This window comes from Strix aluco, chromosome W (assembly GCF_031877795.1).
Source record: "Strix aluco isolate bStrAlu1 chromosome W, bStrAlu1.hap1, whole genome shotgun sequence".
Taxonomy (NCBI): Eukaryota; Metazoa; Chordata; class Aves; order Strigiformes; family Strigidae; genus Strix; species Strix aluco.
The window spans coordinates 15,931,127-15,957,291 of record NC_133970.1 but is presented as its reverse complement, the minus strand read 5'-3'; the positions used below and the strand labels follow the sequence as shown (position 1 = coordinate 15,957,291).

General features: G+C 44.2%; 1 protein-coding gene across 4 annotated transcripts; it reads right to left on the bottom strand.

Annotated features, from left to right (window-relative positions):
* Window positions 1-11,318: 11,318 nt before the first annotated feature.
* On the bottom strand, window positions 11,319-20,704 carry LOC141917728 (uncharacterized). Of its 4 annotated transcripts, none has more exons than XM_074811139.1 (3): window positions 20,300-20,704; window positions 18,207-18,678; window positions 11,319-14,547 (listed from the first exon to the last, which is right to left on the bottom strand). In XM_074811139.1, the coding sequence occupies exon 3, from the start codon at window positions 14,192-14,194 to the stop codon at window positions 11,870-11,872; it is 2,325 nt and encodes a 774-aa protein (XP_074667240.1). In that variant the 5' UTR covers window positions 14,195-14,547; window positions 18,207-18,678; window positions 20,300-20,704; the 3' UTR covers window positions 11,319-11,869. The 4 variants fall into 4 exon arrangements, with proteins under 4 accessions (XP_074667240.1, XP_074667242.1, XP_074667239.1 ...); XM_074811141.1 differs by having other exon boundaries at window positions 18,207-18,673; XM_074811138.1 differs by lacking the exon at window positions 18,207-18,678.
* Window positions 20,705-26,165: the final 5,461 nt, after the last annotated feature.

Below are 26,165 nucleotides of genomic sequence, written 5' to 3'. Positions count from 1 at the left end.
CGTGGTTTAATTATAGAGTCCGTTGTGGTGCTAAATGACATTCTGGTGCTGTCAGGGCAAAACTATTTCTGTTTAAAAAATTAAGAGTATATAAAGCCATTGCCAGCTGATTATATGGTGTGTCCAGAGAATTCCCCCTTCTTTGTTTTAAAATCAAGGCTTTTAGTGTAGCATGTGCACGTTCGACTATTGCCTGTCCTGTGGGGTTATGAGGAATACCTGTCTTATGCTGAATCTGTGTGGAACCCTCTTGATAACACGGACAAGTCTGACACCTTCCATCTCTAAAATCCACCGTCATTCTCCAGGATCCGTCACTTTTCTTGACAGGCCATATTGGATTGTTCCAAGCTGTGGTGATTGGCTTTAAAACTCCTACATCTAATAAATCTCTAATTGTCTGTGATATCTCTTCATGTCCTCCCGGAATTCTACATTGCTTCACCGTGACTAACTTAGTCGCAGCTGGAATCTGCACAGGAGGCGTTTATACTCTACCGACCGTAACAGGTCTGGCACTAATACAGGGTTTAACTCCAAATCGATGCTGACCATCAGAAAGATTTAAAGTTAGTCCTTTTAGAATGTCTATACCTATTATATATTCAGGAACGGGGACAATCATGACTGTATACAATCGTCTTGGGAGGTTTCCTATTTGCATTTCCATTTGTGTTTGTACAGCTTCAATGTGTTTTCCTTTCAAACCTGTGATAATTACAGGTTGTCCTTTAAATTTCCCGGGATTCCCATATATTAAGGAAGCCTCCGCTCCAGCGTCAATCAGGGCATTTACAGTTTGTGGGGACCATAATATTGATTCCCCTCCCTTGCCTCCTGCAAAGGGTACAAGTCAGAAAACGGTGCCCTGTGGGAGGCATCGGCCTGTCAGCCCTGCACAGCCTCTGAATCAACAGCTAGGCTTTGATGAGAAACAGGCCTTGGGAGAAAGATAAGAAACTGCTGAGTTGTGCCAAGGGGGCAGGGAAAAACAACGGCCAGCTGCAACACTGAACTGTGGAAAAGTACTGAACTGTGAGAAGTTACCGCCATGAACAGCGCGTGAACAAGAAGGTGATTGGTCTGCACAGCGCGTGTGAGAGTGGTCTTATGCTGATAGGAGAAAAGGTTGATAACTGTCTAATTGCTGATTTGCTAATTATGAAGTAAGAGCTTTGGCGAGAGCATAAGTATGTACTATTGGAAAAATAAACGGCTTTGCTTGTTATAACTCTCATAGAGTTGTGCAGGTCCGATATCCTCCCGCAACAAATGGTGACCCCGATGTCCCAGGACGGAGCGCAGAAGACGCCGCGGGAGGATCCCCGGTTGGAGGTACTGTCTGCAGCGGGGTGTGACAGGGAGGATGGAAAACAGTCGATCGACGGAAAATCACCCGGGAGAGGTGATCAATCGGGGGCAGCATGGGGCAGAACATGTCCCCAGGGGAGATGGCCACTGCCAGACTCCTGCTGCATATACTCTCTAAGAGAGGGATAACTTATACTCTAAGAGAGGGATAACTTATAAGGAAACTTCTGTACGAAGGTTACTTAAATGGTGCAGAAACCACGGCTATCCTGCCGATACCCTCACAGCCTTTGAACCAGCAAAATGGGCTGAAATAGGTGAACGGTTGTGGGATGCCATTTCCAAGGGGGATCAGCATGCCAGTGAGCTCACGACCACTTGGAAGTTGGTTTCGGACACTCTTAAAGCGCAGAGTTGGCGGCGGCGGCCCCGGGCCTCCCCAAGCCCCCCCGCCTCGGAGCGACTGCCTGCGGCCATCTGGCACCGCGCGATCGTCTGTCCCACCTCCCCCGAACACCAAAAGCAGCAGTTTTTACAGAAGGTGCTGACACTGTGATGCCGAGTCCCTTGTCCATTCTAAAAGGACTAACTTTAAACCTTTCTGATGGTCAGTGCACTAAAGGCCTTGATTTAAAAACAAAGAAGGGGGAATTTTCTGGACACACCACTGTGGTGGTTTAGGCCCTGCCGGGATCCGAGACCACATTGCTGCTACCACTCCCCCACCCTCGGACCTGACGGGGCAGGGAGTGAAATACAAACCCCAAGGTTGAGATAAGGAAAAAAAATTTAATACAACAGTGTAACAACAACAAACCAAACAACAACACTAACAATAACAATAACAGTAATAACAATGAACAGAACAAGAGATATACCGCACGGATGCAGAAGTGAGGGGACCGACCCGGACCAAAACCGTCCCTGCTCTTCCCGAGCTTGGGCGCCCGGACCTGACATCAGCATGGTATTGAATAATCTGGCTAGAGCTCCTTCCCCACTGCTGGGGAAACGTAACCCTATCCTAGCTGAACCAGGACAAACACATAATCAACTAGCAATGGCTTTATATATTCTTAATGGTGTTTTGATGTTTGTAGTGTTTGTCATTTGATGTTGTGTGAGTAATAAGTGTAAGGGGCCCCTTTGTGTGGGTGTGTGACTGTTCTGCGGGTGTGAGGCACAGCCCAGCTGCAGCTGCGGAGTGCGGAGTTCTCTGACCCGCAGTTCCGTTATCCCGCGAGGGAAGCGGCCGGAGAGGAACGAAGCGCAGGGCAGACTCTGTACCAGTGGGGGGGTAGTGCAGGACCAGTGAACATTCCTTAGGACAGAGCGCCCTAGTGCCCGCCCGCTGGGTCACTGGTGCTGCCTGTTTGTTCGGGCTCAGTGTTTGAAGTGTCATAGGTGAGATATCTCCTCTAGCGGGAGGCAGTAATTCTGTGTTAATTGTTGTCTTGAATTGCTGTAACATTTCAAAGCAAAGATCTCATTCATGTAAGGGGCCCAGAAAACTGGGTAGCAAATATTCCTCCATTTATATTGGAAACCCCTACTACATCATGGGGTCGTGACTGTATGGCTCGATGGGGAACTCAAATGGGATCAAATTTGTCTTAAGGGCCACTGCAGCACAACTCACCCCTAAACCCACCCTGAAACTAACCTGGAAAACAGAATCACCTGTGTGGGTGGGTCAGTGGCCTTTGCCAAGGGAAAAGTTGTGCCACCTTAATGACTTAGTTCAGGAACAATTAAGTGCAGGACATCTCGTACCTACCACCAGTCCTTGGAACTTCCCGGTGTTTGTTATTTTAAAGAAAAGTGGTAAATGGTGACTTTTATATGATCTCCGACACATTAATGATGCCATGGAGGATATGGGTACGTTACAGCCAGGAATGCCCTCCCCAACAATGATTCCCCGAAACTGGCATCTTGCAATAATTGATCTAAAGGATTGGTTTTTTACTATTCCCTTGCATCCGGATGATGCACCTAAATTTGCCTTTTCTGTTCCCAGTATTAATGTTAGTGAACCTGCAAGACAGTACCACTGGGTTGTTTTACCATAAGGCATAAAAAACAGCCCCACGATGTGTCAGTGGTTTGTTGCAAAGGCTTTGAGCCCTGTTAGAATGCAGGTCCCCCAGGCTGTTATATATCATTATATGGATGACATCCTTATAGCAGCAGAAACACAGGAGATCATGGAAAAGGCTCTTGCTTTAACCAAAGACTCAGTATCTCAAATGGGGTGACAATTAGCACCTGAAAAGGTACAGCGATCATCACCATGGCAGTACCTGGAGTGGAGAATTTGTGAACAGACTAATGTCCCACAACAGGTTGAACTTAAAACTGATGTTAAGACTTTAAATGATTTACAGAAACTGTTGGGAGCCATAAATTGGATACGGCCGTTGTTGGGCCTAACTAATGATGATCTGCATAGCTTGTTTGGTATTTTGCAAGGAGATCCTTCACTGACATCACCCAGAGTACTTACAGAGAAAGCAAAACAAGATCTCCACCGTGTAGCTAACACCATCTCAGAAAGACAAGCATCGTGATGTGTGCCCGGCCATCCGTATCAACTGGTATTATTTAACCCTCCAGGGCAGCCCTATGCTCTGCTGTTTCACTGGGATGAAACACTTAGTGACCCTCTTGTTATTGTTAAATGGATTTTTTTTGTCACACCAAATGCACAAGACGGTCACTACTCGTCCAGAAATGTTTGCCAAACTGATCATGAAAGGTAGGCAGCGCCTACTATTACTTGCTGGTCAGGAACCTGTGTGTATCATTGTTCCGGTTACTATGCACATGTTACAGTGGCTAATACAAATGTCCTCGAGCAAGCTCGGCTTTCACATGCATTTTTCCACCAAAACACCAGGGCAATACAAAACCACTTTTTTTTATCAAGGCGTCAGGCTAAAGACATCATTGCCACTTGCCCTGAATACCAGAGGACTCCCTCTCTTCAACAGCCAGTGGTGTCAACCCTTGGGGACTCACCTCCTCAGAATTATGGCAATCTGACGTCACTCACTTCGCTGCATTTGGAACGTTAAAATATGTACCTGTGTCTGTTGATACCTTTTCTGGAGCAGTGTTTGCGTCCTGCCATACAGTGGGGAGTCAAGCATCTGACCGGCATTCCCCACTCACCGACCGGACAGGCCATTGTGGAGCGTACGCATGGCACGCTAAAGCGTCTATTGCAACAACAAAAAGGGGGAGATGGAGGGTATCAATCTACACCTCACGAAAGGCTAAATAAGGCATTATATGCCATGAACTTTTTAAACATTTCCCCTGTCTCACAGGTGCCACCAATATTGCATCACTTCTCATCGCAGATACCAGATCAACAAGAAGTCCAGGGCAAGGCTCAAGTGTCAGCAAAAAACCTGGAAAGTGCTAACTGGGAAGGACCATATCCTTTAATAACCTGGGGAAGAGGTTATGCTTGTGTCTCCACAGGTCACGGTCCCCGGTGGTTACCGGCAAGGTGTGTGCGACCACACCTGAGGCGTGAGAGGCAGCTTTTGGTGGACACTCAGGAGCCGGCTGTGGGTGCTGTGGGTGCCCCTGTGCCGACAGTTTGCGGTCTCTTCGACTGATCATTTAAGCAGAATGTATGGGTAATGCTTGCTGCTGCAATAGGACCAAATACACTGTCTCTGTCCTTAATCACACTACAGTTGCCAACTCTTTTAAGAGAAAATGCTGACAGTAATTGCAACTCCTTGATGAAATATATAGGCTTACTAGTCACTAGTGAAAGATGTAGCTTAGACAAAATGTAGTTATTAATAAGGATGAAATGCTGTAAGAATGTGTGTATTTAACTTTGTTTAATAATATTAAGAATTAAGAACTCAAGTGTTTAACCTTATTAGAAACTCCCTTGGTTTTCCCCCTTGAGTGGTGGCCAGGCTCTGGGTGGAACCCAACAGGAGGATGAAATCAGATGTTTCCGCTCAAAGAAAATTGCCAGTTATTTTGGCCTGTTGATTTAGAGGCTGGACCTGCTTGCAGCGATGTTGGATGCCTCACCTACGGATGGACGCATCGCGTAGGATTTCTGGTTTGCGAGGAAGGGCACTCTAAATTCTCGCTGCATCCAGGGTTCCCCAGCAATTGCGGATCTGAATGTTAGTACCCCATTAAGTAAGTGTGCTATTCTGTATCTTCCTTATTTTGTAACACTTAGTCAAAGACTGTCCTACTCTTTTCAACTAGTACCTGTAACTGCTGTTTTATTTTTAGCCTTTTGTAGAATTGTTTTAGGTATGCTGTGTTTTTTGAAGTTTGTCTAAACCTTAATTGATAAAGCTCTGAAACAAGTCTTGGAGGTGCAGCTACAAAACAAAGAAGGGGGAGATGTGGGAGGCATTGGCCTGTCAGCCCTGCACAGCCTCTGAATCAACAGCTAGGCTTTGATGAGAAACAGGCCTTGGGAGAAAGATAAGAAACTGCCGAGTTGTGCCAAGGGAGCAGGGAAAAACAACGGACAGCTGCAACACTGAACTGTGGAAAAGTACTGAACTGTGAGAAGTTACCGCCGCGTGAACAGTGCGTGAACAAGAAGGTGATTGGTCTGCACAGCGCGTGTTAGAGTGGTCTGATGCTGACAGGAGAAAAGGTTGATAGCTGTCTAATTGCTGATTTGCTAATTATGAAGTAAGAGCTTTGGCGAGAGCATAAGTATGTACTATTGGAAAAATAAACGGCTTTGCTTGTTATAACTCTCAGAGTTGTGCAGGTCCAATATCCTCCTGCAACACTTTGGGGTACTGCTGGATGAAAAATTGGACGTGAGTTGGCAATGTGCGCTTGCAGCCCAGAAAGCTAATCATATCCCGGGCTGCATAAAAAGAAGCGTGGCCAGCAGGTCAAGGGAGGTGATTCTCCCTCTGTATTCTGCTCTTGGGAGACCCCACCTGGAGTATTGTGTTCAGCTATGGGGTCTCCAGTACAAGAAAGATGTGGGCCTGTTAGAGCAGGTCCAGAGCAGGACCACAAAAACCATCAGATGGCTGGAACATCTTCTATGAAGAAAGGCTGAGAGAGGTGTGGTTGTTTAGCCTGGAGAAGAGAAGGCTCCAGGGAGACCTTATTGCAGCCTTTCAGTACTTAAAGGGGGCTTATAAGAAAGATGGAGAAAGGCTATTTACCAGAGCCTGTAGTGACAGAACAAGGGGCAACAGTGTTTTACTGATTAGGGATACCAATTAAACTCAGACACCAGAGTGAAAAGAGCAGGCGTATTTTACTAGAAATAACTAAATAATATAGCAGAATAATACAGAAAACATACAGTAAGAAAAGACAGAACAGTGCACTTAAACAAATAGGAAAATACAGGGTAATGCATCAAAACATCACTACACGAGAGAGAGAGAATAATGATTAAGAAAGATCCATCACCACTTGCATACGTTACCATCATCCAGACCCGCAGTCGCTGGGCAGCCCCGGTTACAGCGAGGATTTGGAGAGCCTGTCCCGGCAAGTGGGAAATCCTACGTGGTGTGTCCACCCGTAGGTGAGGCTTCCAAAGTTGCTGTGAGCGGGTCCAGCCTTATATACCCAAGAATCAGCTAGTTAGAATAGCTGGCACCTTTGTTTTAAGTGGAAATATCTGGTTTTCATCTCACATTAGATTCCCCCAGAGCCTGGCCAGGGCTCAAGGGAGAACCTAAGGGAGTTCCTCTGCTTATCTGATTGAATTATGCGCAAGGTCTCACATCAGGCCACAGTGACAGACAACTGTCTCCATGACCCTATTATTTTATCCACACACAAAGGAAGGAAAAGATACATTTAAGATAGCTACATCTTCTATGCATATTTCATTAATGACTACATACTGAGTCAGCAGCTTTGGCTCAGGGCCTGTTATTCAGGCTTCAATACTTCCACTTTTTACATCAGAATAGGTGGTTTGTTATAACTTAGTACAATACCTACTAGCACAATGGTTATCAGTTATAAAATATACAGGATTCATCTATAGGTCAACTCTGGCTTGGGCCTATTGTCCAAGCCTTAGCACTTCAAACAGTTTTAAACTGAAATAGGGTAGGCTTATATTGGACATAAGGAAGACATTTTTTACGATGAGGGTGGTGAGACGCTGGAACAGGTTGCCCAGAGAAGTTGTGGATAGCCCATCATTGGAAGTATTCAAGGTTAGGTTGGACAGGAGTTTTTTGAGTAACTTGATCTAGTGGAAGATGTCCCTGGGCCATGGCAGGGGATCAGACCTAGATGATCATTAAAGGTCCCTTCCATCCCAAATCATTCTATGATTCTATGATTTTTACAATTCAAGCCTCCAACTTTTACAACTTTTACATTAGGATGAAGCCCGCAAATACCATTTTGTGTTCTTCATATTCCAGTTTGCTTATCAACAATGTTTTTTCAAGGTCTGCTTGAAACATTTCAGATGTCAGCTAAAGAAACAAAAATAATACATTCTTTCTGATTTGTTTAAAAAAAGGAGAAAGAGAGACCAAACCACTAAAACCATGTTAAAAATTCAGTTTCAATAAACATATCACTACAGTTGTCAGAAAGCTTCACTGGTGTGACATACGACAGTATTAACTAATATACCTGTTTGTATCATAAGTAATAAAATATCTTCAGGAAACTGTGTGATGTAAATATACAATAAATAAGTTGTGCACATATTAATGTCAATACAGTTACCATCTTTCAAATTTGTTTATATGAGATTTCTTTAAAATCATTATGTTTAGTCTTGAAGTTCTGAAAGATGAAAAAGAGGATGTTAAAGGATTAAAAGTGTCATTGTAAAAGGATCACTAGGAAGCCCAAGAGCTCTTTGCTTATACACTGGCAGGAAGAGAGGGGTACATGTCCAATAGGCAAGCTCTGAGCACACCTAATACTCTCAAGCAATTGAGATCCATGCACAGTGTTCTTAGAGTGACTTTCTCAAGACTCTAAGATTCAAGGTAATTTGACTGATTCTGCCTTTAATGCATTTCACACAAACATGAGCACTAGCTCTCTCTTCCCCCCCCCCCCATTTGCTTTAGTTTTAAAAGGTTATACACAGACTCTATAAAATTTATATTCCTAAAATAGTGGTCATGATGCAATAAGCCTGTACATGATCAACGAGTGATAAGGGCTCCTCCACATGAAGCGTCCTTCTCCCACAGCAGGACCACACTGCTAAATGGCTAAGACACTTGACTTTGGTAGGGTGATCCCCAAGTACACATACATATACCATGCAACATCCCCCAATAAAAATAATGCAGCTTTAGATAGATAAAACTGTGCAGATGTAAATCATCCTGCAGTCTATGCTCTTGGCACACTCATAGGAAGAGATGAGCTTGGAGCATTTCAAGCTGAGAATGAACATGCCAAATTTTATTTCAAGTCATTTAACAACTAGACCACATAGAAGCTTGACACAATTCAGACAACAAGATTGTGGACAATAAAACAAGTTATCACTAAAACTGTTGATGACAACATTAAATAGATATAACAAAGCATAGCAGATTGCGGGAGACATTGGCCTGTCAGCCTTGCACAGTCTCTGAATCAACAGCAAGGCTTTGATGAGAAACAGGCCTTGGGAGAAAGATAAGAGACTGCTGAGTTGTGCCAAGGTGGCAGGGAAAAACAACGGACAGCTGCAACACTGAACTGTGGAAAAGTACTGAACTGTGAGAAGTTACCGCCGTGAACAGCGCGTGAACAAGAAGGTGATTGGTCTGCACAGCGCGTGTGAGAGTGGTCTGATGCTGACAGGAGAAAAGGTTGATAACTGTCTAATTGCTGATTTGCTAATTATGAAGTAAGAGCTTTGGCGAGAGCATAAGTATGTACTATTGGAAAAATAAACGGCTTTGGTTGTTATAACTCTCATAGAGTTGTGCAGGTCCGATATCCTCCCGCAACAGCAGATATAAAAAGTTAATGGTTGCTTGCTGTAGTGATCCTGACCAGAAGACCACTGTACATTGAGGAGTTAGTGATCCACATAACAGTTAACCTGAGTAGGCCCAGGTCTGTGCTGTATATAGGGCTTGGCCTTCAGGCCTGTGTTGTGCTACACATAGCCCTTGGCTGCAGGATAACCTCAGCCAGCTCATTCTAACAGAGGAACCTGCAGGCATCTCCCACTTGGTACCAGCAATTATGCCACCTGCATGGCTTTGCCTTTATCTAGGAGTGCAGCAAGAATTTTTTTCTTGTAAGAAAATCCTATAATAGATTGAATGACCAAAAGGGGGGAAATCTGGGAATCTGTTCTATGGACAGGGTCTGCACAGTCTGCTGTGCTTGGATCAGAGGCCTGTTGGATGTTATGCCACCTGGGGTTCCCACCATCTAAAGGGATGTAAGATTATCTATGCTATTGGGTTTTTTCAGTGTTAGTTCTAATAAAAAACATTTTAAAATTATGCCTTAGAGAGTCCAAGAGCCTTTCTTACTGGGATCATAACAGACCAGCACTTCCTGGTGCAAAGCATTTGGTGTGGTCAGCAGATCCCAGTGAGAAATGCCTTTCTGTAGAAAGAACGAGTAAGAGAGAAACCTTGTGCCTGGCTGGCCCCACACACAGCCATGGAGGGTATTTGCAAGGCATTTACCGCTGAGGTACGAGTTATTTGCCAGAAGGATGAATGGTGGGATGAAGATCCTTGTTCCTCTGGTGAGGAAAAGTGGACAGAGGGGTCAGAGGACATGTGGCAACAGCATTTCCCTCTGGCCATTAGTGATTCACAAAGCAAAGGGGGCCCCCAGGGGACATTCCAGCACACCACCTCAGTGCGCAATTTTATACAGCCTAAATTGCAAGGTTTAACAAAAACATATCAGCAAAAGCCAGGAGAAAGGCTGGCACACTGGCTATTGTGAATATTGGACTTTGGAGGAGATAATGTACATTTAAATCCTAAAGAATTAAAGTGCTTGGATGTCATCTCGCAAAACCCTATGATTATGCAGCAGCTGAGAGAAGCACAGGGTAATGGCTCCAGGAAGCTTTAAAAGCAGAGTATCCTTCATCTACTGATTAGGACAATAATGCAGCACCCTGGAAAAGTATAGCTGAGGCTGGTCAGTATTTATAGGTGCACCGGGTCTGGCTGAGCCAGAATTGGTTTTCCCCTGTAGCAGCCCTCATGGTGCTGTGTTTTATGTTGGGAGCTGGCAGGGTGTTGATAGCACACTGGTGGTGTGGCTACTGCTGAGTAGTGCTTACACAGCACCAAGGCTCTTTCCGACATTTCCCCCCCACAGTGGGACGGGGTGGGCAAGATCTTGGGAGGGGACACAACCAGGACAGCTGACCCGAACTGACCAAAGGGATATTCCAGACCATCTGACGTCTGCTCAGTATAAAGCTGGGAGAAAGGAGGAAGGGGGTGGGGTCACCCTTGGTCCTCCGAGGCAACCCCTCCGCGTATGGGAGCCCTGCTTCCTGAGAAGGCCCGACATCGCCTGTTCATGGGAAGTAGAGAATAAATCTCTTTTCTTTTTTTTGCTTCCGCGCGTGGACCTTTGCTTTGCTTTGCTTATATTAAAACTGCTTTTGTTTTACCCACAAGGGTTGGTTTTTTTTTCCTATCTTATTTTCTTTCCCCTCTTTGCCCTGTTGAGAAAAAAAGGGGAAGGGGGGGAAGTGATAGAGCGACTTGGTGGGTACCTGGCATTTAGCCAAGGTCAAAGCACCACAATAGGAAGTGGCCGCATGGCTGTGTTCGACACTGGCCTTTCAATATAAAGTTTATTTCAGGGTCATGACTCCCTGGAGTGGTGGGAAGATAGAAAAAAAAAGTAATTCTCCCCAAGAGCCTTCATGATTATGGAATATTAACACTGCACTCTAACAGTGATCATGCCCAAGTCAACTATTTCACTAAACTTTTATTCTAGCAAAATAAACATTAACACAGAATTTGTCATGACGTGCGGAGTCACGACTTTACAACCAGTAAGGTTATAAAGAAGGTATGTTTATTCAGCGCTGGGTGCACGGGGGATCGCTCCTCCACAAACATGCACATTTTGGAGCGAAAAGCAGCTCCTTTCTATAGCGTAAGTGTTTACATATTCATGATAATCCCGAGAATAGGGAGAGATATTACAATTAGTTTTGAGAAATCATTATCATAAATCCCGCCCCAAGTCCCTCCCCGTTGCGCCTGCACAATGTCTCCTGATGGTCTTGGGCAGGGGTCTTCAGGATGAAGATTGAAGATTCCTCTTCTTCCTCTCGTGACTTTTCACCCAATTAGGTCTCTTCAGCATGTCAATTTAGCATTCTTTGAATTCCCCTTCCTTATCTTGGGACTCAGTAGTTGCAGCTCCTCCCTTATCTCAAGAGCCCATCCTGCTGAGAGGCCTGCATCTATTTTGTTAAGGTTTCTCACTTCAATTCCCCCCTTTCTTTTCCTAGTAGTAAGTTCTTTTACTTCTTTCGTTAGCTAAAATTCACTCATAATCCTTATACTAACTACTGAAATTATTCCTAACTCTAATACTTATCTTATAGTTTAAATCTAGTTTTCAGGGCCTTATTGTTTTTTGGTATCGGAGTAAAGTGAAGAGCCTCGTATATAGCCTGTATGCGTCTGGTAAGTCTCCAATTCCAGACATATATGGCTATAGTGAGAATTAGTAGGATCGCTACTGCTATTAGCAATGCTATAATTGGGTGGAGAGCTATAGTAAGTATTCCAGTAGCTGTAGGTGACCACCCAAGGAGAGTATCCCACCAGTGGTGATCAGTGGTTTTCTGTACTTGTGTTAGAATCTCATGAATTTGTTCTGTATCATGTTTTACTACAACTAACATTTCTTTTCCTTTCCTTTTTACATCTTCTAGGATGGAGATTAAGTCTTTATGTTGCAACATTTCTTTAATCCTATCCAAATTCATTCCTATAGAGACAGGATCTATTTTTCTAATTAAGGCATAATCTGATTCTATTACCTGAGAGGTTAGTACTGGGATAGTATAGGCAAAATCACACCCTTCAATTTTTGTGAAATTACATACACAATGATTGGAATAGTTTCCTATCTTTACCTTAAAATAACCATCTATGAGCACACTTGTGCAAAGGGTACGAAGACATATGCACCCCTCTCCTATATATATCATAACTGTATCATTGTTTATGGATGACTGTATTTCAAAATGACACTCTTTCTGATGTGTGTCTAAGCACATGTCTTCGGCCTGTATGCCGTTCCCTTCACAAACGTATCCCTGCTGGCCCATATTAATGCATAGTTCTGTGTTGACGGTTTGCCATTTATCCCCTTGCTTCCATGCCCATCTCCCATGCCCTACTGGACTGATTATCATTCCCCCATGGTTTAGTCCTATAGAGGTAACAGGGTATATGCTATGCTGGGCAGCTTCTACAACTGTTAATACAAAGGCAATTATTTTGTCATCCTGTCTTTCATATGTAAAATTCACCAGTTTCCACCAGGACTGCAACTCCCTCTCTTGAGGTTTTGCCTTATCCCAAATTATCTTTCTAATCTCTGTTGGGAGGATTCCTTCTTCGCCTTCTCTTAAGATATCGGAAATGACAATTTGCATCCACATTTGTGTCTGGATGCAACTAAGGGCCCAGGATATGTCTTTTGGTATCATTTCCAATCCTTCTACTATCATCAAATGGTCCTTAATATTGTTTTTTTCCCAATCAGGGAGTAGTTTAGACGTCAGCCATTCGTGATTTCCTAAGGCTAACAAGGATGATATCAAAGGTTGTTTTAGTTTGACCAGCTCTCCGGTTGCGGATGCCAGCTTGTTCATTATTACTTCTGAGTCTATGCTGTTTAGCACTCCTAGTCCTGTTCCTAGGACCCCTGTCACATCCCTTTTTGACCTCATAGTGCGAGATTTTAACCACTCTCTCCATCCCTCCTGTGTTGCTTTTATAAATGGGAGGCATTTTTGGTGGACACCTGACATATCTAGTTGCAAATGTAATTCTATTTGCTTCAATGACCATTTAGGATTGTACAATACAATCTGCTGTCCTGTTTTCCGAATTATGTGTGGGCCTGTTTCATAAATATGGTATCCAGGGTATGGGGGAGCTATTGGCTTTACCATTGTTGTTATTGTTGGTTTAACCGTCGTCGTTGTTGGCTTTATTGGCCTTGTTCCATTTTTAATTCTAAAAGTTATGTTTTCATCTGGATGTTTCCATATACAGCTGACTTCTACTGTCTCGGTTAATGAAAAACTCAGCCAAGTTGGTTCAGCTTGGACTTGGATCCGAAATTTAAATTTTAACCCATTTCCCTGTCGTTTCCATAGGTATTCCACTGTAACATTTTGTTCTAAAATGTGGTCGTGCCAACACTCAAGCTTACTACTACCACAGTCTGTAACAATTTTACCCTGTGAGGTTGAAATTGAGATCTGGGTGGACCCACTATACTTGGTTCCATCCACCATTCGACATCCTATGTTAATTTCTTCCCCGGATATCCCCCGTATCTGAGGGATTCCTTCGCTTTCATTCCATATTCCCTTTTTATATACATAACCTCCAGAACCCTCTTCGTACGTGACCACAGTAGCTAAAGTTAGCCCTCGTATTTCTGATTTTTTTCCTATTGTCTCTGTGTACGCCAAATGAGCTTGTGACCATGGCCACTTGTTATTGCTAACACCTGGGGTGCTACAGCATCCCAGTTCACAGCATTTCCATAGATCGAACAATCGTTTAGAAAACCTTGAGATTTGTTTCCGACTAGGGGGCGGAGTTACAACACTTATAATACTTGCCAGTTCAAAACCGTTCCTTGCACACCCTACTAACATTCCTCCTTTTTTTGCCATGATCTCTTATTTTCCTGTTTCCTCATCCCAGACCCATGAGTCATTCAGAAATGGAGTCGCTTGTATTGCTACTACTGCTAGATGTGGTTTTTGCTTATTTGGTCGAAACATATGCAGTGGTGACAAAAAAGAACTGCTTCCCACTGTCATATCTTGACTCAATATTATGACCGAGATAAGAATAATTTCCCTGGCTGGACTTGCGTGATTCTCCATTGGGACTTAGGTGCCTTCTTCACTCGTGAGTGATGAATCCAGGCGTTCTGTTCCTTGATTTTGATAGCCGTGTAAGAGGTCAGCAGTACTTGAAACGGTCCTTCCCACTGTGGTTCCAGGGTCTTACCTGTAAAAGACTTTACATATACAAAATTGCCAGGTGATATCTTATGTACGGGTCCATCAAGCCCCCTGCCTCTTGTACTGTATACATGTTTCTCAAGCTTTCTGAGTTGTTTGCTCAACTCTATGAGGTACCCATTCATTATTTCCTCCCCTACTTGTGATGATATCCCCATCTTTACAGAATACGGTTTTCCATATAGAATTTCAAAAGAACTTATCCCTTCCTTGGCTCTGGGCCTTGTCCTGATTTGTAAGAGTGCCAGAGGCAAAGACTGTGGTCAAGCCAAATTTGCTTCTTGTCCCAATTTCACAATCTGTTGTTTAATCAAGTGATTAATTTTCTCTACCTGGCCACTCGATTGTGGTTGATAAGGTGTATGCAGCTGCCAATCAATTCCTAACATCAAATTCACTTGTTGAACTATTTTTGATATAAAGTGTGATCCTCTATCTGAGGACATTGCTGATGGTACACCAAACCTTGGAATGATTTCTTGTAGCAAGACTGGTGACCTCTCGGGCTTTTGACGTTCTACAGGGAAATGCTTCTGGCCATCCTGAAAAAGTATCTGTTAATACTAACAAATACCGGTACCCCCCTTTCCTTGGGAGTTCCGAAAAATCGATTTGCCACTGTTGCCCAGGCAGGTTACCTCTGCCTATGTGTCCTACTTTGAATTTTGGGCCTCCTTTGGGGTTAGTCTGAAGGCAAAGATCACACTGTTGAGTTACTTGCCTCACTGTCATATACAGATTTCTTGCAACAATCTTCCCAATTAAGTATTTATATAATGCTTCCGTCCCCCAATGACCCTTTCTATGTTCTTCCCGAACTACCGCCCATATCATGTGTGAGGGGACTATGATTTTCTTCTGTGAGGTAATAGCCCATCCATCCTGATTATATTTTCCATCTAAATCCTCTATAAGTTTAAGGTCTTCCTTATTGTAGTGGGGTTTTTCCCCTAGTGTGACCTTACCATCTGGGATTAGTGCTCCCTCGGTTACCTGTTCCATCCGTGCCACTCGTTTTGCCTCTCTGTCCGCGAGCTCATTGCCTCTTTCTATGTCCGATTGTACTTTCTGGTGCGCCTTTATATGCATAATAGCCACCCTTTCTGGTAATTGAATGGCTTCTAAGAGTTTCAGAATCTCTGTGGCATGTCTGATGGTTTTTCCTTGAGAGTTCAAAAGTCCTCTTTCCTTCCAGACGGCCCCATGAGCATGCACCACTCCAAATGCATATTTCGAATCAGTCCATATGTTGATTTTTAGCCCTTTAGCTCTCTCAAGGGCCTTTGTTAAGGCAATTATTTTGGCTTTCTGGGCTGAAGTTGAAGCAGGTAGTGGCCCAGAATCCAGGACTTCGCTGGTTGTTGTGACTGCATACCCTGAGTGTCGGGTACCGCTTACCATATAACTGCTTCCATCGGTAAACCAATCATCGGCTCCCTCCAACGGAGTGTCTTTCAGATCTGGTCGGCTGGAGTACACGGCTTCAATAGTTTTTAGGCAGTCATGTTCTAAAAGTTCCCCATTCCTGCCATCTAGGAAAGAAGCTGGGTTGACAATGTTAGTCACCACTATTTCTACATCATCCAGTTCTACCATGATAGTAGCCTGGTACCTCAGGTATCTCTGTGGTGATAGCCAGTGACCACCTTTAGCTTCTAAGACCGCTGACACAGTGTGGGAGACAAACACAGTCATTTTTCTGACCCAGGGTAAATTTACGAGCTTCCTGGATATTCAAGATTATGGCTGCCACTGCTCTGAGACATCCTGGCCATCCTTTCGCAGCCTTGTCTAATCGCTTGGAGAAATAGGCCACAGCCCTTCGATAGGGCCCAAGATCTTGGGTTAGGATTCCCAAAGCTATTCCCTGTTTTTCGTGCGAGAATAGAGAGAAAGGTTTACTCACATCTGGGAGTCCAAGTGCAGGTGCTGACATCAGGGCCTTTTTCAAGTTCTTATAGGCCCTGTCTGCATCTGGGGTCCATTCTAATCTGTTTCCGCTTGTGCCTGCCTTAATAAGGTCATACAGAGGTTTGACCAGGAGCCCATAGTTGTATATCCAAAGCCTACACCACCCAGTCATGCCTAAGAAGGTGTGAAGTTCTTTCACAGTTCTGGGTTGTGGTGTTTGGCAAATTGCCTCTCTTTGGGATTGCCCCAGGGTACGGACTCCCACGCTTATCTCATAGCCCATATAGACAACCTGTTGTTGTACCACTTGTGCCTTCTTCTGGGAGACTCTATACCCCTGTAGACCCAAAAAGTTTAGGAGGCTCACCGTCCAGGCGATACATCCTTCTCTGGTTTCCGTAGCGACAAGCAGGTCATCCACGTATTGGAGAATCTTGCCTTTGTCAGGTGGCTGGTCCCAGCTTTCAAGATCTTTAGCTAATTGATTGCCAAATATCGTGGGGCTGTTCTTAAATCCTTGAGGCAGCACCGTCCAAGTTAGTTGAGTTTTGCGGCCTGTTTTGTGATTTTCCCATTCAAAAGCAAATAATTTCTGGCTAGACTCGTGGAGAGGGAGGTAAAAGAAGGCATCTTTTAAATCTAGAACAGTAAACCAGGCTAGTTCCTGGGTTAAGGTGGTGAGCAAGGTATAAGGGTTAGCCACTACAGGATATAAATCTTTGGTTATTTTATTAATTGCTCTTAGATCCTGCACCACCCGGTAGGACCCATCTGGTTTCTTTACTGGAAGGATAGGGGTATTGAAATCGGATTCGCATTCCCTCAGCAATCCCTGATCTAAAAATCTCTCAATGGTGGGCTGAATGCCTTCCCAATCCTCCCTTTTTAGAGGATATTGTTTTATCCTTACTGGTTTTTGCCCTTCTTTTAATTTTACTATAACTGGCATAGCATTTTTAGCCTGCCCTGGTATATCTGTTGCCCATACTCCGGGGTATACCTGGTCCATAATTTCTTTACTAATTACTTCTTCTTTTATTGGAAGATCTGTTAAAAGTAAGCTCATCATTTGTATATATTGTTGATTATTTACCTTCAGAGTAACTTCCCCTTTTTTGAATGTAATTATAGCTTTTAATTGTTCCAGAAGATCTCTTCCCAGAAGAGCTTTGGGTGAATTTGGTAGATACAAGAATTTATGTATACCCATTTGCTTTCCCAATTTATATTTTAACGGCTTACAAAAATAAGCTTTTTCAGTTCGTCCAGTAGCTCCTTTTACCATCACATATTCTTCTCCTAGGGGCATCAGAGCTTGATTAAGTACTGAATAAGTTGCTCCGGTATCTACTAAAAATTCTATTTCTTTTTGTTCTTTCCCTAGCTTCATTGTAACCAGTGGATCCGCTAGGGTGGACTCCTCCGGTCCCTGTCAATCTGTATCTATTGATGCAAGTACTTTCCCTTTCCGCTTTTGTTTCGGACAGGCAGCCTTCCAGTGTCCTCTTTCTTTACAAAATGCACACTGGTCTTTATCCAGAAACCCCTTCTTAAATTTTCTCCCCTTTAGTTCATCTATTACTGCCACCACTCTTCGTTGCCCCTTCCTATACTCGTCTTCCCTATTGCTAAACACCCTCCATGCTTCATCCAGTAATACTTCTAGGTTTCTGCTTTCCGTGGTGCGTAGTTTCTGTAACTTACGCCTGATATCCCCTGTGGATTGCCCCAAAAATAATGATACCAGCTGTTGTATTCCTGCTTCGGATCCTGGGTCTAGTGGCGTATTTCGGCGCATCACTTCCCTTAGCCGATCCAGGAATTCAGAAGGTGATTCCGAAGGACCCTGCTTAATTGCATATAATGCTGACCAATTTATATTTTTGGGCATGGCCCTTTCCAATCCCTTTAAGATTAAATCCTGGTATCCTTTTAACCTGTCCATTTGAGCAGAACTGTTTGGATTCCACCTTGGGTCCTGAAGTGGAAAGAAATCCTTAACCTCGTTCCCCGTGGTTCTGCAATAGTCTGAGGCCAAATCACCTGCTGCTTTCAGAACCAATTGTTTCTCGGTCTCTGTTAGGTAATCCAGTAGTAGCTGTATATCATTCCAATCAGGATTATGTTGTTTCAGTATAAACTGAAATTGTCTGGTCACGCTTATTGGGTCACTTCGGAACTCCTTTACAGCTCTTTTCCAATTTTCTAAGTCTGTGCTGGAAAAGGGTATTTTTATTAGCATGGCTCCCCCATCTGGACCGACTGCCTCCCTGAGGGGTGCCTGAAGAATTGTTTGAGCAGGTTTTCCCCGTGTGCGGGAAGATACCGGGCTACCTGGGGGAGAGGGGGTAGGAGTAGGGTCTGAATCTGAGTTTTGTTCTTGTTTTTGTTGCGGTGGAGGAGATTGATTTCGTGGGGGAGGCTCAAATAAGTCTGTCAGGTCGGGGTCTGATCCTTGGTGCACCTTTCCAATTTTTGTACATCTCTGGCCAAAACTACATGCTGAGCAACACTGTCTCAGTTTTCCTTTTAATCCTTTATTGTTTTCTCGCTCCAAAGCGAGCACCAAGGGATCTTGTGGTATGATTAGACCACAATCTTTTTGCCAATCTGGATGATTACGGATAGTGAAAAACATGTCTGCATATGATACTTCATCCCACTTCCCCTCCCTTCTTAAGAACAACATTAATTGTAGGAGGGTATTATAGTCCAAAGTTCCATTTAGTGGCCATTGTGCCTCATTTTCCAGTTTATAAAGTGGCCACCACTGATTGCAATATTTTATGAGAGTCTTTTTATTTTCTGTACCCCCAGACTTAATGATATCTTTCCAATGCATTAGTATACATCCTAAGGGGCTTCTCTTTAGGATTTCTTTACTGTGGGTATTTCCCATCCTGCTCCCACCTCTATCCTAAAGAGTTTGTTTCAGATTAAAGTGGGAACAAACGGGGGACACTCCTATACTTTCTCTTTACGCTTGAAATTTCCTAATTTTATCCCAAAGTACAACCTATCTCAACTGCGACAACCGTAATATTGGTACAGGTAATTACTACAATTAAAACAAGCCGAACCCAGCGGCTTTTACACTATACACAGAGTCAGTGTGTTACCACAGAATATGGTAACAAACAACAAAGGATTACAACGATTATTATTCCAGCTATTATCCCACCAACTGTCGTCAGGGACATACAACCCATCATACCAGCCTCATACACTCTTAATATGTTAAGTTGGATATCCCCCTACGACCACTTTGCTCGCCTGGCAGCTGAATTCGCTTCGTTCGTCTCCGGCCGCTCTCCTCGCGGAGAACACGGAACCTTGGATCAGAACTCCACACTCGCTTCGCAGCTGTGCTGCGTCTCACTCACACTCTGCAAGCACTCAGTCACACAGTTTCTTAAAGGGCCCGTCTTGCTTTTTACTCACACTCATGCTACAAAATGTACCAATTAAGATAAGAGCCAAATTCGCATATCACATAAATCGTAAACCATTAATCGTTTACCACAGGTATAAAGCCAGTTAACTTAAACTTAACACATATAATTTCAATATTTCGATCTCCCATGGGTTACAACAGATGACACGAATGATAGCTATCCCATTTAACACCTTAAACAGAGCTCTTTCCGAGGCGCCTTAACCAGACTGGGTACCCCTCTAGGCTGTGCACCAGACGTCTCTGTGCGCCTTACCAGCCACCCGTGGGACCACGCTGTGCGCCAGACATCTCTGCGCGCCTTACCAGCAGCGCATGGGACTACGCTGTGTGCCAGACGTCTCTGCGCGCCTTACCAGCCTCCCGTTACCCTGTAAACATACCTTTGTCCGTAGTTGAGATGGCTCTTGTCTGCCCCCGCAGTGAACGGCTGAGAGCGGAGTTCCTCTGAGAATTCCCGGGCCGCGGCTAGGACGTCCGTTCCTCAGTCGTTCCGGCAGCCGAGCAGAGAGAGTCCCATCTGGGGTGCCAAAATGACGTGCGGAGTCACGACTTTACAACCAGTAAGGTTATAAAGAAGGTATGTTTATTCAGCGCTGGGTGCACGGGGGATCGCTCCTCCACAAACATGCACATTTTGGAGCGAAAAGCAGCTCCTTTCTATAGCGTAAGTGTTTACATATTCATGATAATCCCGAGAATAGGGAGAGATATTACAATTAGTTTTGAGAAATCATTATCATAAATCCCGCCCCAAGTCCCTCCCCGTTGCGCCTGCGCAGTGGCTCCTGATGGTCTTGGGCAGGGGTCTTCAGGATGAAGATTGAAGATTCCTCTTCTTCCTCTCGTGACTTTTCACCCAATTAGGTCACTTCAGCATGTCAATTTAGCATTCTTTGAATTCCCCTTCCTTATCTTGGGACTCAGTAGTTGCAGCTCCTCCCTTATCTCAAGAGCCCATCCTGCTGAGAGCCCACCCTGCTGAGAGGCCTGCATCTATTTTGTTAAGGTTTCTCACTTCAGTCAGAAGAATATTAACAGTCCACAGTGTACCTCCATTCTTTATGCTCAGTCCCTTGTGACTGCAGAAAACTGAAATGTAGCTGTACTACAAAACAATCTACTCTCCAACTTTGAATCTTATGATAGCATTTAGTTTTTTGTTTGGTTTGTGTTTTTTTCCATAAAGAGGGATATAAAATGTCTTCAGAACTGTAACATAATGTTGAGGTTTGAACTCAGCCGGCAGCCAGACGCCACGTGACCGGCCGTTCACCTCCCCCCTCCCCGGTGAAATAGGGGAGGGACAAAAAGAAGAGAATTCGTAGGTTGAATAAAAAAAGAAAGAATTTACTCAATATAACAAGAGAACAACAATAACAATAGTGAGTCCAAAAAGAAACGGGTAAAATGCAGCAGTGGCTTACCGAGCGCGGCGACCGCCCCCCCAGCAACAACAAGACCCGACGAGCAAAACAGCAAAGCGGCGCCAGCCCAAACCTGAGGAGAGCCCCCCCACCTAAATTCCTGGGCATGACATCACATGGTATGAAATACTCCAATGACTGATCGGGACTTGGTCCTCTAGCTGGGCTCCCTCTCAACCCAGGGAAAGTTAACTCTATCCTGGTCGAAACCAGGACACATAACTATCATGTTACAACTTTGGTATTACTCTAAAGTTACTTTTAAAATAAAAGAATCCCAAGGCAACTTTTACAGGAATGTAGCCTATATGTCAGTAAGATATGAATAAAAATCGACTGTTTATAACTGAGCTTACTTTGTCTGACCATTTTACCATCCAATAGTTAGACTGTACAATTCTCTTATTTGCCTGAAATTATTGCTTTATAGCATGCAGAATACAAGAAATACTGAACAAAGTAAACTTGTACCTTAAAACTAATTCTGAAGCTAATTAGCTGAGGAAATTTTCAAAAGAATTATCAGGTCATTACTCCACTGCTAGGACAATCGTTCGGAAGCCTAGAAAGTTAAGAACTTGGCTATACTGTTTAAGGAGGCACATATACAAAAGCATTAACAACAATCAAAAACCAAGGACAGCATCCAAACATTAATCATTTGTCAATATAGCTTTCTGTATTTCCTCTGAATTAAACAGAAAGCAGTTCAATACAATCTTTTTTGGAGAGACATAAGTTGAAGATATCTCTGTAAAAGAAAATAACATCCTAGTAGCTGCCAGCATAGAAGTTCAGTAGCTTCACAAAACACTTTGTAACTCCAGTTGGTATCGCTTATTTGCAGTTTGCCTTGAAAAATAGTCTGTTCAAAGTTAAATACTCTCAAGGGCATCTTCAAGCATACCAGGATAGCCCAAACCGTATTATCCACAGTGAATCGAGATGTCTGAGGATCTATGTGAATGAATTATATGGAAAAGAAAACACAAATTGGTAGCAGACAATCATTTAAAAGGAATCTAGAAAAAAGCATACTGAAATATTTCTTTAAACATCACCCAATAAATGAACTAAAAGAATGTAATTGTCCATCTCCGCTATTTTTGTCTAAAAGAGTTAAAATACTGCAAATAATTCAAAACATCCATATGCAGCATTATACAAGAAAAATCACTATACATTCTTCAGTAATTCAGCATTTTAAATATTCCTTTTTAATACAGTCAAGAACCAAATTGACTAGTTTTAAATGCAAGTATTCTTCCTAACTGACATTATAGGAACAACAACTATACCATCTGTTTAAGTTAAAGAGTGTTTTACTGTTTTGGATCAAGTGCATTTCTTAGGTAATTTCCATTTGTGGTTATATTTGGTTTGTGCGGCAAGGGTTTGGTAGTGGAGGGGCTACAGGGGTGGCTTCTGTGAGAAGATGCCAGAAGCTTCCCCAATGTCCGATAGAGCCAATGCCAGCCAGCTCCAAGACAGTCCCGCTGCTGGCCAAAACTGACCCAATCAACAACAGTGGTAGCGCCTCTGTGATAACATATTTAAGAAGGGGAAAAAAACCCTGTGCAATTGCAGCCAGGAGAGAGGAGTGAGAATATATGAGAAACAACCCTGCAGACACCAAGGTCAGTGAAGAAGGAGGGGGAGGAGGTGCTCCAGGTGCCAGAGCAGAGATTCCCCTGCAGCCCATGGTGAAGACCATGGTGAGGCAGGTTGTCCCCCTGCACCCATGGAGGTCAACGGTAGAGCAGATATCCACCTGCAGCCCAGGGAGGACCCCACGCTGGAGCAGGTGGATGCACCCGAAGGAGGCTGTGACCCTGTGGGAAGCCCACGCTGAAGCAGGCTTCTGGCAGGACCTGTGGCCCTGTGGAGGGAGGAGCCCATGCTGGAGCAGGTTTCCTGGCAGGACTTGTGACCCTGCAGAGGACCTGCACAGTCTGTTCCTAAAGGACTGCACCCTGTGGGAAGGACCCGTGCCGGAGCAGTTTGTGAAGAACTGTAGCCTGTGGGAAGGACTCACATTGGAGAAGTTCATGGAGGACTGTCTTCTGTGAGAGGGACCGCACGCTGGAGCAGGGGAAGAATGTGAGAAGTCCTCCCCCTGAGGAGGGAGGAGTGGCAGAGACAACAGGTGATGAACTGACCGCAACCCCCATCCCCTGCCCCCCTGCACTGCTCGGGGGAAGGAGGTAGAGAACTCGGGAGCAAAGCTGAGCCCAGAAAGAGGGGAGGGGTAGGGGCAAGGTGTTTTAAGATTTATTTTTTATTTTCTCATTATCCTACTCTAATTTTGATTGGTAATGAATATAGTGATTTCCCCAGGTCGAGTCTGTTTTGCCTATGATGGCAACTGCTGAGTGATCTCCCTGTCCTTATCTCAACATATGAGCTTTTTGTTATATTTTCTCTCCCCTGTCCAGTTGAGGAGGGGAGTGATAGAGCAGCTTTGGTGGGCACCTGGCATCCAGACAGGGTCAACCCACCACAGTGGTAGCTTTGGCAGAAACACACTAAATGCATTATATCTGCCTTCATACAGGCACAGGCAGTCTTTGCTTTGTCTCTACCATAATCTTCAAGCATTCATAAACCTTACTAACAATGATATTATTACCTAAACCAAGATCTAACAATAAAAAACAGAGGTTCTTACACTGATAGAGCTATCCTAGTGTCCTAAAGGATAGTCAGCTTTCAGAGTTCAAGTACTCTTGATTATCTAGAAGGTACTAAACATTCCATGCCTAACAGAACTTACAAAGCCTGTTTTACTATGGATCTGTACTATATATCCATACATCACTCCACCAAAACATCCCCAGCTTTGCTTCCACCACAGCTCTTCACCATCCTCCATGGCAATGCTTCCACTCTCCAATTTAGGGACAAGGTTGTTGTGCAGGACAGTGTCAAATGCTTTGCACAAGTCCAGGTAGATGATATCAGTTGCTCTTCCCTTATCCACCAACACCGTAACCCCGTCATAGAAGGCCACCAAATTCATCAGGCACAATTTGCCCTTAGTGAAGCCATGTTGGCTGTCACCAATCACCTTCCTTATTTTCCATGTGCTCTAGCATAGTTTCCAGGAGGATCCACTCCATGATCTTGCTGGGCACAGACTTGAGACAGACTGGCCTGTAGTTCCCCGGATGTTCCTTTTTTCCCTTTTTAAAAATGGGGGTTATGTTTCCCCTTTTCCAGTCAGCAGGAACTTCACCGGACTGCCACGACCTCTCAAATATGATGGACAGTGGCTTAACCACTTCATCTGCCAGTTCCCTCAGGACCCGCAGATGCATCTCATCAGGTCCCATGGACTCATGCACCTTCAGGTTCTTCAGATGGTCTTGAACCTGATCTTTTCCTACTTCTTTCTTCAGTTCAGTTCATGAAGAACTTCTGCAGTTCTTCATTCTCCCAGTCTCTGCCTTTGCCTTCTGCATCTTGGGTGGTGTGGCTGGAGCCCTTGCCAGTGAAGACTGAGGCAAAAAAGTCATTGAGTACCTCAGCTTTCTCCATATCCTGGATAATCAGATCTCCCTTTTCTTTATGGAGAGGGCCCACATTTTCCCTACTCTCCCTTTTATCACTGTAGAAGCTTTTCTTGTTGCCCTTGACGTCCCTGGACAGATCTAATTCTATCAGGGCTTTGGCCTTCCTAACCTGGTCCCTGGCTACCCAGACAATTTCTCTGTACTCTTCCCAGGCTACCTGTCCTTGCTTCCACCCTCTGTAGGCTTCCTTTTTGTGTTTGAGCTTGTCCAGGAGCTCCTTGTTCATCCATGCAGGCCTCCTGGCATTTTTATCTGACTTCCTCTTTGTTGGGATGCATTGCTCCTGAGCTTGGAGGAGGTGATCCTTGAATATCAACAGGCTTTCTTGGACCCCTCTTCCCTCCAGGGCTTTATCCCATGTGTTGCATTTAAGGTAATGAATTAATTTGGTAAGCGATGAATCCCCTTGCGTTCTAGTCGGTCCTCAGAGATTAGAGGGGCTAGGGGCAGCTGGACTTATCTCTTAATAGCTATGCCAATTATGGCTGTAACTATAGGCCTGACACCAGATGCACAAAGAGCCCATGTGCTGTAGGTCTGGTTGCATTCAAGAGAAGCAGTCAGGTTCACGAATAGTACGGTTTGTTCTTATGCAACATCTACAGAGTCTTTGAGATTGCCTACGATAAATGCACAAACTGCAGGTTGGCTATATAGCACTACACACAAAATGATTGCAATCACACACTTAATTCCCGGGTAATTACTCGGCGTAGCCAAGGGCCAAATTTTACCAAAAGGCGTCCCTTCTGGGGGGGACGAGAAGCACAAACCCATTGATCTGTCCCTCTGATTTGGTATCGGATTTTCGTCCCTCCTAGTTAGATACAAACTCGAGATAGTATTTATCTCAGTATGTATGTGTGAGTGGGTGGGACTGCGGTCAAGCCATTGTTTCTTGAGTAATGACATAGCACATTCCTTGGTGCAAGGTGCACACAATTGTTGTGGGAAAATAGGAAGAGCAAGAGATAATGTCTGCAGAGTTGTACAAAACATTCCTTGAGAAAAGCAGAACAAAAGATAAATCTGTATAGTTGTGTCAAATATTCCTTGAGAAAAGTGGAAGAATGGGACCGTGCGGCCTCCACCTCACTTCATGTTCCTCCTTGTTGCCATGGCAACACAAATCACTGGATCTTCACCCTGTCCTGTGTTTGTTCTGGGCACCATGTGTCAAGGAAAAGTGTGTTTTGCAGTTTTTTCACTGATTTGCTTTTTCCACACTTCCAACATCATGCTACTCTGCC